The sequence below is a fragment of the Balearica regulorum genome, chromosome 11 (genome assembly GCF_011004875.1).
Source record: "Balearica regulorum gibbericeps isolate bBalReg1 chromosome 11, bBalReg1.pri, whole genome shotgun sequence".
NCBI classification, from domain to species: Eukaryota; Metazoa; Chordata; class Aves; order Gruiformes; family Gruidae; genus Balearica; species Balearica regulorum.
Window position 1 is genome coordinate 20,140,966 of NC_046194.1, and position 12,961 is coordinate 20,153,926.

General features: G+C 42.7%; 2 protein-coding genes across 4 annotated transcripts in view; one reads left to right on the forward strand and one right to left on the reverse strand.

Annotated features, from left to right (window-relative positions):
- Positions 1–7,346, reverse strand: part of COL4A6 (collagen type IV alpha 6 chain) — a 137,070-nt gene extending 129,724 nt beyond the window's left edge. The window contains exons 1-3 of one of the 2 annotated variants that reach the window (XM_075763625.1): positions 6,942–7,346; positions 6,718–6,776; positions 6,579–6,627 (exon numbers count right to left, since the gene is read on the reverse strand). In XM_075763625.1, coding sequence (XP_075619740.1) covers positions 6,579–6,627; positions 6,718–6,764 — 96 coding nt within the window. In that variant the 5' untranslated portion in view covers positions 6,765–6,776; positions 6,942–7,346. Of the gene's footprint in view, positions 1–6,578; positions 6,628–6,717 lie in introns of both variants that reach the window. The other variant, XM_075763623.1, reaches the window with a different exon arrangement.
- A 48-nt stretch (positions 7,347–7,394) lies between these two features.
- Positions 7,395–12,961, forward strand: part of COL4A5 (collagen type IV alpha 5 chain) — a 77,102-nt gene continuing 71,535 nt past the window's right edge. Inside the window, exon 1 of one of the 2 annotated variants that reach the window (XM_075763628.1) lies at positions 7,395–7,854. In XM_075763628.1, the coding sequence (XP_075619743.1) occupies positions 7,765–7,854 (90 nt within the window). In that variant the 5' untranslated portion in view covers positions 7,395–7,764. The remainder of the gene's footprint in view (positions 7,855–12,961) is intronic. The other variant, XM_075763627.1, reaches the window with a different exon arrangement.

Genomic DNA, 12,961 nt, shown 5'->3' on the forward strand with positions numbered 1-12,961 from the left:
GCCATTCTGAAAAGAAAAGATGACTTTGAACACAAGTAGTAAGATTAATGTCAACACCTTTTGAAAAGTAGAAAGTTAAATACAGCTACTGGAGACTGCAACCACACAACTTCCATATAAATCACAGAAGGGGAAGTTGTATGGAAAAACCCAAGGCAGGCTAAACTGCAGGAAATCTGTGCAAAAAGTACAGGAACAAATTATTTGCTTTCTCCAAGTATTTTCAGATTTATTACCTACATCTCCAAACTTCCTTTTTGCAAGGAAAAAGAACTGCATGATTCCACTCTAACTGCTCTTTCTTCCCAGACATGCAAACTGAAAGAAGTATATCAAGCTCAGTTAGGTTTTACAGCCTTCTCAGGAGAGTAAAAGCCTTCTTGGGTTATAGGGATATTTTGAAAGAAAAAAACAAACAAACAAACCAACAAAACTTAAGGAAATAAAGTTCAGAATGTCAATGACTGATCTCCCATCCACTGATCTTCTTCCTCCAATAATACTTAACATTGCAGTCACTATCAATACTGCATTTCACAGGTACCCTCTAACGAACAACTCAGCCTCCTTCCAATCCCTTTCAAAACACAGACTGACCTTATTGGAACTATCCCTCCTTCTACAGGTAACAGCAGAAGTACTTCCATTTCACTTTTGTTCAGAGTAACAAAGCAAGCAGTCCTTTGAGACTGGATTCTCAGAGAGCTTGAAAATTATCTATCGAGCAAAGCTTCAGAAAATTGTTATTTTTTCTTCTTTGTCATCATTATAACATTTAAGCTGAGACACGGGCCTTACCAAAGCCCTTCTTTTTTGACCTAGTAATACAACTTTATACTGGTATCTAGGCAATAATTTAATTTTAAATCGTTATCCACAGAGGGGCACACAAACCCACTCAAGAAGGAAGAGAGGAGGTCAAGTACATCAAAAATTCTGGCAGCAAAGAATTTTTCATCTGTATCTACCATGACTTCATGATCACCTCAAAGTACTGTTATACCACTCTGCAGTATGAGAATACCTTTTTTCCCCCCAGAAATACCTTAATTTTATTATTTTGAGGTACCTAAATAATTGCCCTAAAAGAATTGATAATCCCATAAAAGGCACTGGCAAAAGGTTAAAACTGGCTAGCATTTCTGAAATACGTTTCCATTGCCTCAGCACTGCTTAATACAGAATCATTAGTTTTGCAGTGTTTTGTAGCTCTCCCTTCCAAGTTAATCTTAAAAGATGCTCAAAAAACAGGTGGGTCATATTGTCTGACACGAGACTATTTGGACGTCTAATCTTAATGCTCCAGTCAGCACTCAGCAGCAAAAGTACTTGCAGAAATAATGCAGAGTATCTATGAACAGGAAATAGCTTTTGAATCAGTACACTCTTTTCAAAAAGCACTGCAGCTTCCTATGGATCAAAAAATTTGTCTGATTAAACACCAAGAGCTGGCAATACTTTGATAATCTCGCCTGAACAGATACTGTGTCTCTGGGGATATGGGAGAATAAGAAGCTCTTTTCTCTCTGTACAACTCAAGGAGTTACCAGCTCTCGTCCTACAGCAGTTCTATGTCTACAAAAAGAGTGTGACTATTATACAAAAACTAAACAAGAAAGAGGCAGAGTTAAGACCTTGTGGAGTTACAGATTTGCAAGCCAGACAGCCATTTTATTATCACAACTTTTTGCAGTCTGTAGCATTCTCACGATATCTGTAAGCATCAGCATGTTACTGCAGATACCTCAGGAGGAAGAGTTAGTAAGGAAGTAGGGTACCAGACCCCTACTTGCACAGAGAACGTCTCTACTGCGAGGCTGGACAAAGGTTAGATAAGCCCCACCATGAAACGCCCTGCCTACTCTAGGGACGCCAGCATGACTTACTAATACCAGTTCTTACGTCAGGGGAATGCACTGGCTGGCAGTAAAGCCGGCTTGTCCAGAAGGGGCAATAAAATGCTTCTTCAGGTCACACAATGCCTCTCACACCTATGCAAAAGGCCTTAAATGGATAATGATACGAAAAAAGCTCTTCAAAACACAAGCACACACATTACCTCATTTCATAGCTGCTGTGACCTAACACAATATTTGAGTGCCAAATAAAATGCCACATTTTACGCTCAATTATCTTTAGCGCACAGAAAATACTCAGCAAATAAACAATTCTTTGTTCTGATGGGAGAGAAAGGGATATTCAACTTTAAATGAACACGCTTCATAAAATTCAACACGTCTTGGCAAGGGCTAGATAATTAGCACTCTTATGAACTGTCTGCTTATGGGGTTTTTTTTTCTTTTAAAGTAATTCTCATTATTTTGCTACAGAACCAGGGAATAATTCTCATTATTTTGCTATAGCTCTATTACTATTCAAACTTGACCTTTGCAGAATGACCATTCTCAATGCAGTACATGAATCTTCACCAAACAAGTGACTCGACACCCATGCATTTTTACAGTTAGAAGCTGCCTTATCCAGTAAACAAATCCTGAGATTCACGAGATTAGGTTTGCATTTTATGTTATTTCTTGAATTCTGTAGGCTCCTTTCTTACACAAGTAACTTTACTACAGATACTACTTCTTTCCTGATAAAGCTCACTGCTATGTAAAGATATTATAGCTGTAAGAGTCAAACTACAGAAAAACTGCATACTTATAAATACTGATTAAAATGGCAAAGAAACAAAAAACTTTTTAAATAGGTCTTAATGGATAACATCATATTTGCAGAAACTGAATTGTGGAAAGTGGAATGATGAGAGCTGCAACTCTGTTTTGAAATATCCATAATTAAATGGCTATTTTTTCCCTCTGTCAGAGCTCCGGGACAAAATTTATTTTTGGCATAAGGCCACTGAAAACAATGAGCTTGGTGCAATTAAGCAGGTCCAGTACACATGAAATAAAAAGACATTATGAAACATTTGTATCATAGATTAAAAAAAAAAAAAATCACACAGAAAACCTGGGATATATTAAGAGAAGAGAGAAATAAGATCACTTGGGCTAGCTTGTCATAAACTAGCAGAGCTTTGGTTACTCAAAATAGAGCAGACTGCCCAGAACTGGTTTTTATTTGCCTTACTTGGATAATGTAGATGTTCTGCTAAACAAGATACTAAGCACGAGAAAAAGAGGGTATCTCTAGCTAATCTGCACATTTATTGGCAAAAAACTCCCACCAAAACCCAGATTTAGAAGAGTTGCAATAGTACATGAAGTGCAGACTCATAAAATAAAAGCTAACTGAACTCTATTGGAAAGTTCAGTTGTTCCAAGAGAACACGTCTGAGAGTAAGTCCCAATAGTAGTTCCTTTGGATATCACATAAGACTAGCACATACTCCAGGTGTACTCAACTAGCTGAATGAGGGCAGAGAGCAAATGAATGAGGAGTTATCACCTCACCTGTATGTCAGGTGTACTCTCAAGTGGGCAAAGAATGATTGCTAGGACAGAATGATGCAGGTCAGCTGAGAGCTTTGTGAGATGAGAATCTCAAATTTCATTGCAAGAGGCTGTCTCTAGACTTTGTGACCATTTTCATCTCATGCTCTACCTCACATTTATGAGAGGACATCCCAGAAACATCAGCAAAACTCTGATTATCCTTTTAAAAGTCCCTCTTCTAAAAACTATTTTGCCCTGTAGCCTGGAAAACCCTCGGGGTGGACAGTGATGAGCATAGGCAAACACCTGCCTCTCTAGCACTGTTCCAACCTTTTGTCTTACTCCCCCAGCTCTGGGCCAACTTTTGTCAGTTGTCTTACAATGTAATGAATGTCTTGAAGATAGTACTACATTTCTGGTTTATGCTTGCACAGCATCTTGTACTGACACTCCTGGTTCATGATTAAAACAAATTACTGATAATAAAAGATTGAAAACATGAATTAAGCATAGCTTCTGGAGTGACTTCAGCTGAAAGCTGTTAGGGGAAACTCTTAGGTTACTACCAGCAATTGGTCTACAAATGAGGTAATGATCTCTTTGCAAAGTAACCCCATGTGTAACAGCAAGTCATCCATGTTTTCAACATTTGGCTCAAGAAAATGTAGATTGCATTACAAGACTAATTTTGTACTGCCATCCAAAATATATCACCATTTGTATCCAGGAAAAATAAGCTGAGAAATTAATTCTGACACTCTTTAAAATCCTATTCTTACAGCGGGAGGGATGACTACACCTTGCAATTGAGACCTCTGAGTCAAAGCCATCTTTGATTCAACTTTATTCAAGATGCTGGCCTGACATGCCAGCCACTGCCTACCAGTCATGTCCACAGTACCATTCCTGAAGAAGGCTCAACAACTTGGTACAATATTTTAGCATGTTTCTTTTACAACAGATATGTTATTGAAATGAGATTAATTGAAAGAAAGAGAAGATGAACAAAGTTATAAATCACACTGGTTTTGCAGTAAGCAGAGCTTTTTTAGCAAAAGCAGGATCTCTGAAACATTTCTTAATAGTTCTCTGCTATGTAATTTGAAGTGACTGAGCATAGTAAAGTAAATAATAAAATGAAGTTTAAACTCTAGGTTAACACGGAATAATAAAACTTGTAGAAGACTATTCACAGAGACAGTCAAGTATTAAAACACTTCTTGCCGAAGACAATTTCAATCACTAGTATTTTCTCTTAACAGTTTACTTCAGGCTGGAAGGTGTTAGGGTGTGTTTCTAATTCAGCAACACTGGAAAGTCATTTACCTAGTACTCTGTCTGAAAAGTTGACAAAAACATAGTTGTGTATCTTTTCTGTTGAGCATGTTTGACAGCATTTTTAATAAGAATAATTAAGTACATTAACTGCTTAGACATATAAAGCAGTAAAATGAAGTATTTTAACAACCTATTTCTGACTCTCTTTTCATACTTTTAGACTGATTACACAACAAGTATTTCGTTTATTTTCTAACCCTAAAGAAAACTGGCAAGAAGACTTAGAAATGACATGTTGATACTGATCTTATTCACTGCAATAGACTTAAATTGACAAAGTCCCTTTATGGGCAATGAAACATGTCAAGGAACTAACAAAACTCTGATTAAGAGATGTGCTTTTGAACAGGTATGAAGCAAAATTGGAGCAAACAATTAAAAACCTGCTGTCAGTTACATCTGCATTAATCAGGAATAATTTCACTGATATATTGCATGAATTTATAAAAATGACTGCAAAATGTGACACACTTGTTTCAAAAAGCCTTGAAAATACTTGCTTTATGAAAGTCCTTGCCACATAGATTCCACTGCAGCAAGAACACTCAAGAACAGTTCTTGGGTTTGTTGAAGACAAAAAAAAAAAAAAAAAAAAAGAAAAGAAACTCTCACAGCTTCTTGTCTAATCTTTTAATCTTTGAGAAGATTAGAGCTTGTAACTACCACCTGATCAGGATGATGAAATTCTACTAGTGCAGTTGAATATTTAAAGTGCAAAGCAGAATCAAGCCTTTCATATTTATGAAAAGTATAAACCCCTCTGCTATTAGAGCTTTTTCAAAAGATTTCTCAGTTGCACAGGAAGGTTCTAAATTCTTAAAATTTTAATCAAAAGAGTAGCAAAAGCAATAGAAGAACATTGGCTGACAAATCAAGAACCCATATTTTAACTGTTTTTGTAAGAAGTCTGTTAGAAGTTAAATTAAAATAAACATGTTTAAAACATATGATACTAACTACTGCCATTAATTCATTATTGCATAGGTGCTATAAAATCTGGACCACAGATATTATACTCTTGCACAATCTTAATTTATATCACCCTATAACAAAGATTTTTTTGAACTGCTGACTGTACATCAGTTGGACACTTAATTCAGGCTACAGACTTTCCCCGAAGACTCTTATTCACTACAGTTGAGTGGGCTAACAATTTCAGCATCCCAGCTGCAGAAAATCTATTACACCACCAAAAAAATTATGAGCATTTAAAAAGCCTGTGATCCCTTACTAATCTGTTTAAACATTAATTAGGAACAGCAAGAAAAAAATCTGTGTTTATGTCATAAAATTGTCAGATTGACAGATCATAAAGTCATTGCTTCTGTATGCCAACTTGGAATTTAAAACACATTTACTAATTCATAGTCATGAACCTTGATACAACACTTAACAGCTTAATCCTTTAATTTCTCACATCACTTTTACTTAGTTACAAGGCATTCTGTGTTGGATCCCTTGCGAGCTAGGATATAAAGGGTCAGCTGTTAACAGAAAGGTTTAAGAAGAGGCTAAGAAAGAATGAAAGGCAGTCAGTTGCCGAGATATTGATCATCCATTGAGACACAGAAAGGTGTTACACTGAATACAGAGAGTCTTTCACCCCAGTGTACTTTGCAAAAACTAATTAAATTCGAGCAGACGAAAGGTACAAAAGAACTTAGAGGAAAAAGTGTACGGTAATTTAAAAAAAAAAAAAAAAAAAAAAAAATCCCGCATCTTTCTGAAGGGGGTAGGGAGGTGTCTGTTTTCCGGCCGAAGGATGCCCAAACCCCGGCCAGGTTTGACTAAGCACGTCCACCTCCAGCGAGGCACAGGCGCTGCCGGGACCTGCACACTTACCCCACTCGCCAACTCCGCGCCCAGGCAGAGGAGCACCAGCACCAACACCCTGCAGGGAGGCAAACAGACACAGTCACCCTCGGGGCCGGGGGGGGTGGGGGGCACCACGGGGAGGGGGCCACCGCGCCTCAGCACTCACCCTGCGCTCCCCGCGGCCGGCGGGGCAGGGGCGCAGCCGCGGCCCATGGTTCAGACAGCCTGCAGGGAAGGCGGAGAGGACGCAGCCTGGTTACGCGCCGCTGCTCCCACGCGGGCACCGGCTCCGCGCCGCCGGAGGAAGAGGAGGGCCCGCCGCCGTCACTCAGAGCGGGCAGGCCCCCTGCGCGGCCGCGGGCCGGGCACGGCGGGACCGCCGCCGCTCACCTCCGCGGTGCGGCCGCTTCGCGGCTCTTCCCCCCCCCCCCCGCCCCCTACGACGGAGGGCCAAGGGTGCCTCGCCCCGGGGGAGCGGCCGGGCTAGCCTCGCCGGCACTGCCCGTTCGGGGTCGGTCACCGCTCGCTTCCCAACGCTTCCCCACGGCGCCCCAGTCCCCTTAGAGCGCCCGCCGCCTTCCGCTCCCCACGCTGGTGCGCGCCACGCCGTGCCAGAGCATGCCCGGGCAGAAAGTTTGCGCGGTCTTCGCCGAGGCGTCGCACCTGAGCAGAGCCGGGCGGGACAGGACTGAACCCAGCAAGCCGCGCCAGGCACCCCTCCGAGCCCCGCACCCCGCCGCCAGCCCCTCCTGAGGTGCGACCCAACACTGCCAACAACTCCCCCTGCCCTCACACACCGAGGTGCCTCCGCCGGAGAAAATAGTCCGGGGTCCAGCGACTGCCCGCCCGGTGGAGGTACGGGGCGGGGAGAAGCAGGCGCCCGCCCTTCGAGCCGACAAAACCCCGGCGCCCATGGAGGAAGGGTGCTGGCAGGGAATCACGATCCCCCTAGAGTGGGGCGGCAGCGCACCCTGCCCCACACACCACACGCTCGCACCCTCTGCCGCCGGCCAGCCGCCCGCCCACGGTGCGGATGAATACTGTGGGGCAAGTAGTCCCGGGAGGACTTGAGCCGGGAGAAGCGGGCGAGTGCGGCAGAGGGGCGGGCGCTGGCGTCGGGGCGACCGGTGGGAGCCGCCTGGAGGGAGTCGTGCTGCCCCGCCGGGCTATGCCCGCGCCGCAGGGCCAGCTCCGGAGCTCCTGAGCGGGTAGGATGGAGCCGCGGTGGCGGAGCCGCAGCTTGGCTGCCAGCTGCCTGGTGCTCCTGCTGGGGTGCTGGGGGCCGGACGAGGCGGCAGCGGCGGTGAGTGTGGGGCGCCCTCCTTGTTCTCCTCTGGTGCTGCCTGGCAGCGCAGAGCCTCGGGGGGAGCTTTCGAGGCCCTTCGAAAGTGGGGTGGCTGAGGGGGGGGGTGCTCCTTGGTGGCCACCGGCCGCGCTGGGGCTGAGGGGGGCGCAGCGGGCCGCGGCCCCTGACAGGAGCCCGGCGGCGCTTTCCGCCGCGGGGTCGGCGGGCGGGCGGGGGTCGGCGGCGCGAGGCCGGGCCGCGCGCGCGAGGGTCTCTCACCGCGCTGCCCTGAGGTGTCGGGGCTCCTGGTCGGCCCCTCTCCGGGCAGTGCCCTCCTCGGACAAAGGCTCCTTGGCGCTGCCGGCGTCGGAGCGGCTCTCCGCGGTACCCCCGTGCCGGTGGCACAGCTGGGTTTGGCTGCGGGGAGGCAGGAGGGAACGTGAGTGCGAGTTGCGGGAAGCCCGGGCGAGCTTTGTGTGTGCTCTGAACCGGCTGGTCCCCCAGGACAAAGGAGGAGAAATACCCTCCTGCCTTCCTTCCCCGCCCCCCCCCCCAAAAAGGACCTTCGCGAAGAGGTGCCTGAGCTCTTGCCAGGGAGCCTTCACCTGTATATCTTAGTCACACCTGGACGTGGCAGGGAGTTGGAGGCTTGTGGGCATGGTTTGTCGGATGACTGTGCTCAGTCGGTGACTTGATTTTCCTGAGGGTTGTATTTCTGCTTTCTTAGAACTCGAGCTGAGATGGTAGATGCATGCAGTGTTGCAGAGGGTGCACAGTAGGTGGCCTGGAGAAGAAATTTGTTTTCCCTCTTTGGGAGAGGGATGCTATCCCAGCTTCCCTGGAGTGGCTGGGCCTTGAAACTGAGAGGAAGGAGGGGTGATCAATAACTTCTCCTTTCAAGGTACTTAACTAAGACCTTCAACTGTTAATAAGTGGTGAAATTAGCTTAAAGGCTCATTCTTCAACACAGGTTAATTTCAGATTTTTACAATCCCTTCCTGTGGCTGGTAATTTTTTTTTTAAAGTTTACTTGGAAAGGAAAATGCATCTAACTTTTTGTTGCTTTGGATTACTCTTTAGTTGAAAAATCATAATACGTTACGGTAACAGGTGTAGAATACCTTTCTGCTATTCCCTGCTCCAATTTTGTAGTTAGAGCTGACAAAATCTTACTTGTCTTGAATTCTCCTTTGAAGTGCATTCCTTTACAGTGAAACTTTGTAGACCTTTCATCTACCCTTCCAAAAAAGCAAAGACTGGCCATAATATACTCCCTTCCTCTTCAACCCTTCCCTCTTACTGTGCCTAGATGTGTACCCAAGTGTAAGTGATAGTAGTGTGCCATCAGTGCTTACTGATTTGGAGAACTGCTTGTCCCCATATTGTTTGTAATACTAGTTCTGCTGCTATTAAGTACTACCTCACTCCAGGCCACCTCCCATAAGGATCCCAAAGAAGGATCTGGTCAATCCCACCTATAGGACTTCACTATTTTAGTGGGTGGGAGTTGAAGATGGGGAGATTTGTGTGTATAAATGTGTCTCCTTTCTTCAGAAAGGAGAGTTTTATGTGTATGATTGGCAGGAATCTGTGGGGTCTGGGAAGGGGACTGTGCTGGGCTGACCCTGTAGGCAGTCCTCTGCCTTGGGAGAAAAGACAATGGTGGAGTTCCTGGTTATCAACACTGGGATGAGTTCCCCTGGGGATTTACTACCCCACAGTGAGATGAGATTAACTGAATACCCAAGGGCTAGTGGGGGTGGGGAAAAGAGAGATACCTCTGTTCCAAGCTACATAAGTCCCACTGACATTTTGTCTGAAAGGTCTAATGGTTCCTCAATACTTTGGTGTTGTTATATCCTTGAATCTCCTGTGATAACACTAAATGATTCTGATCCTTATTAATGAGGATCAGCACTTTATTTTTCCCATTGTCCGAAAGGGTTGAATTAACACTGTGGCAGTACACTTGATACACACTGTGTCTTCTGTGAATTTTGTTTTGGGGTCTTGTGTCAGAATCCTCCCCCCTTCCCCCAACAGGATAAATCCAGTGGGATGAATTCAAGTCATTCTGCTTTCTTTATTAAAATAATATCTGAAATTGATATTCAATCTCACAATATACATTTCAAATGCAGAAGTAAGATTTTCTTTGCTCCAGATTGTTCATATAGTGTGTGTATGGCTATGTGATTGGTTACAAGATGTCAGAATATAGTTGAGAGTCATCTGCCAATGTGGACATCATAGGGAAGTCCCAATGACTTGTAAAAGAAAAAAATAAAATTGCCAAAACCTCATACTCAAGTAAGGATGAATTTCATTGCTCAGATTTTGTTGCTGGGTTTCCATAGCCCATCGTCTAAACCTGGTGAGTAGTCTATGGATCATGCTATGCGCTCTTGTGCAGACTCATTGATGTAGAAAGCAGTATGTGGATACTGATGAACAGTGTAAAAGTAGGTGGTAGTCTGAGAACACTCTTACTTTAGAGTGGGAGAATGAATGAGGTAGAAGATGGTGTCATCAGTGCATAGAGTGATTTCAAGTTACGGTATAAAAAAAGTGCTTATTTGTTGTGTGCTTACACTTTATGCTAAGGAACAATATTACTGCTTGAGTACCATGGTGTTTTTAAGATAAATCTATAATTAGCTCTTCCTATAAGCAGAATGTTTTTCCTCTGCTAGCAGGCTTACACTTGAACCATGTTATAGAAAAGCGATTGCGAGTTGTGACTGGGAAATCTATTTAATTAAAGAACATAGATGGACTAGATTCTTGAATTGTGCTAATCTATGAAACTCACTTGAAGTTAGTGACTATCTGTTGGCTTATATTGAAAAGTTTCCCACATAGATAAGGCCAAGGTTTTTAGAGTGTAAATAGCCTTTGTCAGCCCAGAAGTTATTAAAAATGACATAACTTCTGCAATGTCTTTTTTTCTTTGCCTTCTGTTGTAACTCCAGTTTGACTGAAAGTGTTAGGATGAAGACAATTGTTCAAATACGGTAAGACAGGCTGTCTAGATGGGTATTGTTTGGGTTTAAGAAAGTAACGTATTATTCATGAAAGTTCTTTAAGTTTAGTTGGGTTTTTTTTTTCCTTCAGAGGTTACCATGTATACATGCTACCATGTCATTAATTGCAATATACTTGATTAATATGGTTCATTTATAAATGATGGTCATCTGTGTTTCTCTTGTTTGCCCTAACTATTTTATCATGGTAGTGGTGGCTGTTACATTATTTCCCATTTCATAACTGGCTCTGGCTCTTTCTAGTTATGAAAGCTGGGTCTGTAAAAGCAGAAAGAAATGGATGCTGGCTTTTAGGATTCAAAAAGTATTTCATCCTGAAATTCCGTGGATGTGTCTTGATTAGTCATGCACAAGACTCTGTTTCATAACATCAAGGCTCAAGCCCTCCTGCTTGTAACTTGTCATTTGTCATGTGTTTTGCTTTTGACCTTTCATGGCTCTTAGTTAAAGGTATATAGTAAAAGTTGTATCTCAGGGTGTGTTCTGGCACATACTAAAATACAAACAAATCAAAGAAATCTTGAATGAAACCTAATATAAGAGCCATTTGGACCATAGCAGGATCTTTTGTGGCTGTGTGTACAAAATCATTATGTATCTTAAGTTTTCCACATGATGGAAATAGACTGACAGTTCAGTGGAAACTCCTAGGCTTTAATTTTCCTGGTCATGAATGAATTAATCTACTCACTGACAGCAATTATCTAAATCACCCTTTTTAAAGTAGAATGGGAAATTTTTCTAGGACCAATTTTTTCATAGGACTTTAATAGCAAATGTAAGTTTACATAGTGATCTCTTTCTACTATGAATAAGCATTAATGCTTACTGTAATGCAATTAGTTGCTCTTGGTTTTACTAGAATGTGTGGAAACTTTTTGATATTACAAAACAACTGAAATCACTAAGGGCATCCCTACAAATCTAATATGTGTATTTTCTATCTGGGGCATAGTGCAGTAAAGCATCTGTTATGCACATACACTGAAGATATACTGTGATTTTTTTTACCATTCATTCACTTAGATTTAAATGCTTCCTCCTCTGATTGGAGAATTTACACAATCGATGCACGGATACCACAGCATAACAAGATATCTAGATAACACTCACTTATGCATTCTAGGAATAGTATTACGCAAGTGTGCTGAATGAAAGCAGCCTCTGCCAGTAACGATAATACTAGACAAATTGCTTTGAATGAAGATGCTTTTTGCTTATCTGTTTCATAAGGCTGTATGGACTCAGTAATGTTTAAAACCACCGGGATGCATTTAAGTTCTTGCTGCCTGCAGTGTCTGGCTATCTGATGTTGACTGCAGACTTTTCTGTGCTGCAAACCATCTCTTCTCTAGAGTATCTAAAATAAAACTTGTTCAAAAGATATATTGCTGCAGTTTTAAGGATCCTTAAGCAGCATCTTCTACCCTCCTGTGAAAGTTTAGCAATGCAATTAAACCTTAAGTATTATTGGTACTATGCAGCTTCTGAAAAAGGAAATGTGCCGAGCATCCTGGTTATGTAATTGCTAAGTGTGTTGTACGTGGAGGAAAAGCTCCAATGTAATGTGGAATTATCAACAGAATAAGCATAGCTGAGCTGAAGAGGAAAGGGTCCTGTTATAAAAAAGAGTTCTAATGCTAACTGCTGTGCAGATGTCTCAAGTATTTTTTTGCAGAGCTTAAGTCTTTCTTGGAGAACTTGTGAGGAGGTGCAAGAGGCAAAAACAGAGGGATGTGTTCATAATTTTAGGAGATGGATATTGGACAATTAGACAATTGCAAAGGGCTATCATAAATGAAACATTTTAGCTTAAACTTTTTAATGCTTTAGTCTCCCTCTAAAAGGCATGATACTTAAACTGTAATGTATTAATAGACATATCTTTAGTCTGCTTGGAAAAGACTTTGTTGTGTGACTCTCATTTATGAAACTGCATCTCTTGCCGTGATTTGAGTGAGAGGCTGGACTAAATAACCTCCTGAGGCCCCTTCCAGCCTGAATTATCCTGTAAGTCTAAAATTTTGTGAGAGTACAGTTGTGCTCCTAGGTGTACTTTCTGTTGAGACAACTTGCATATC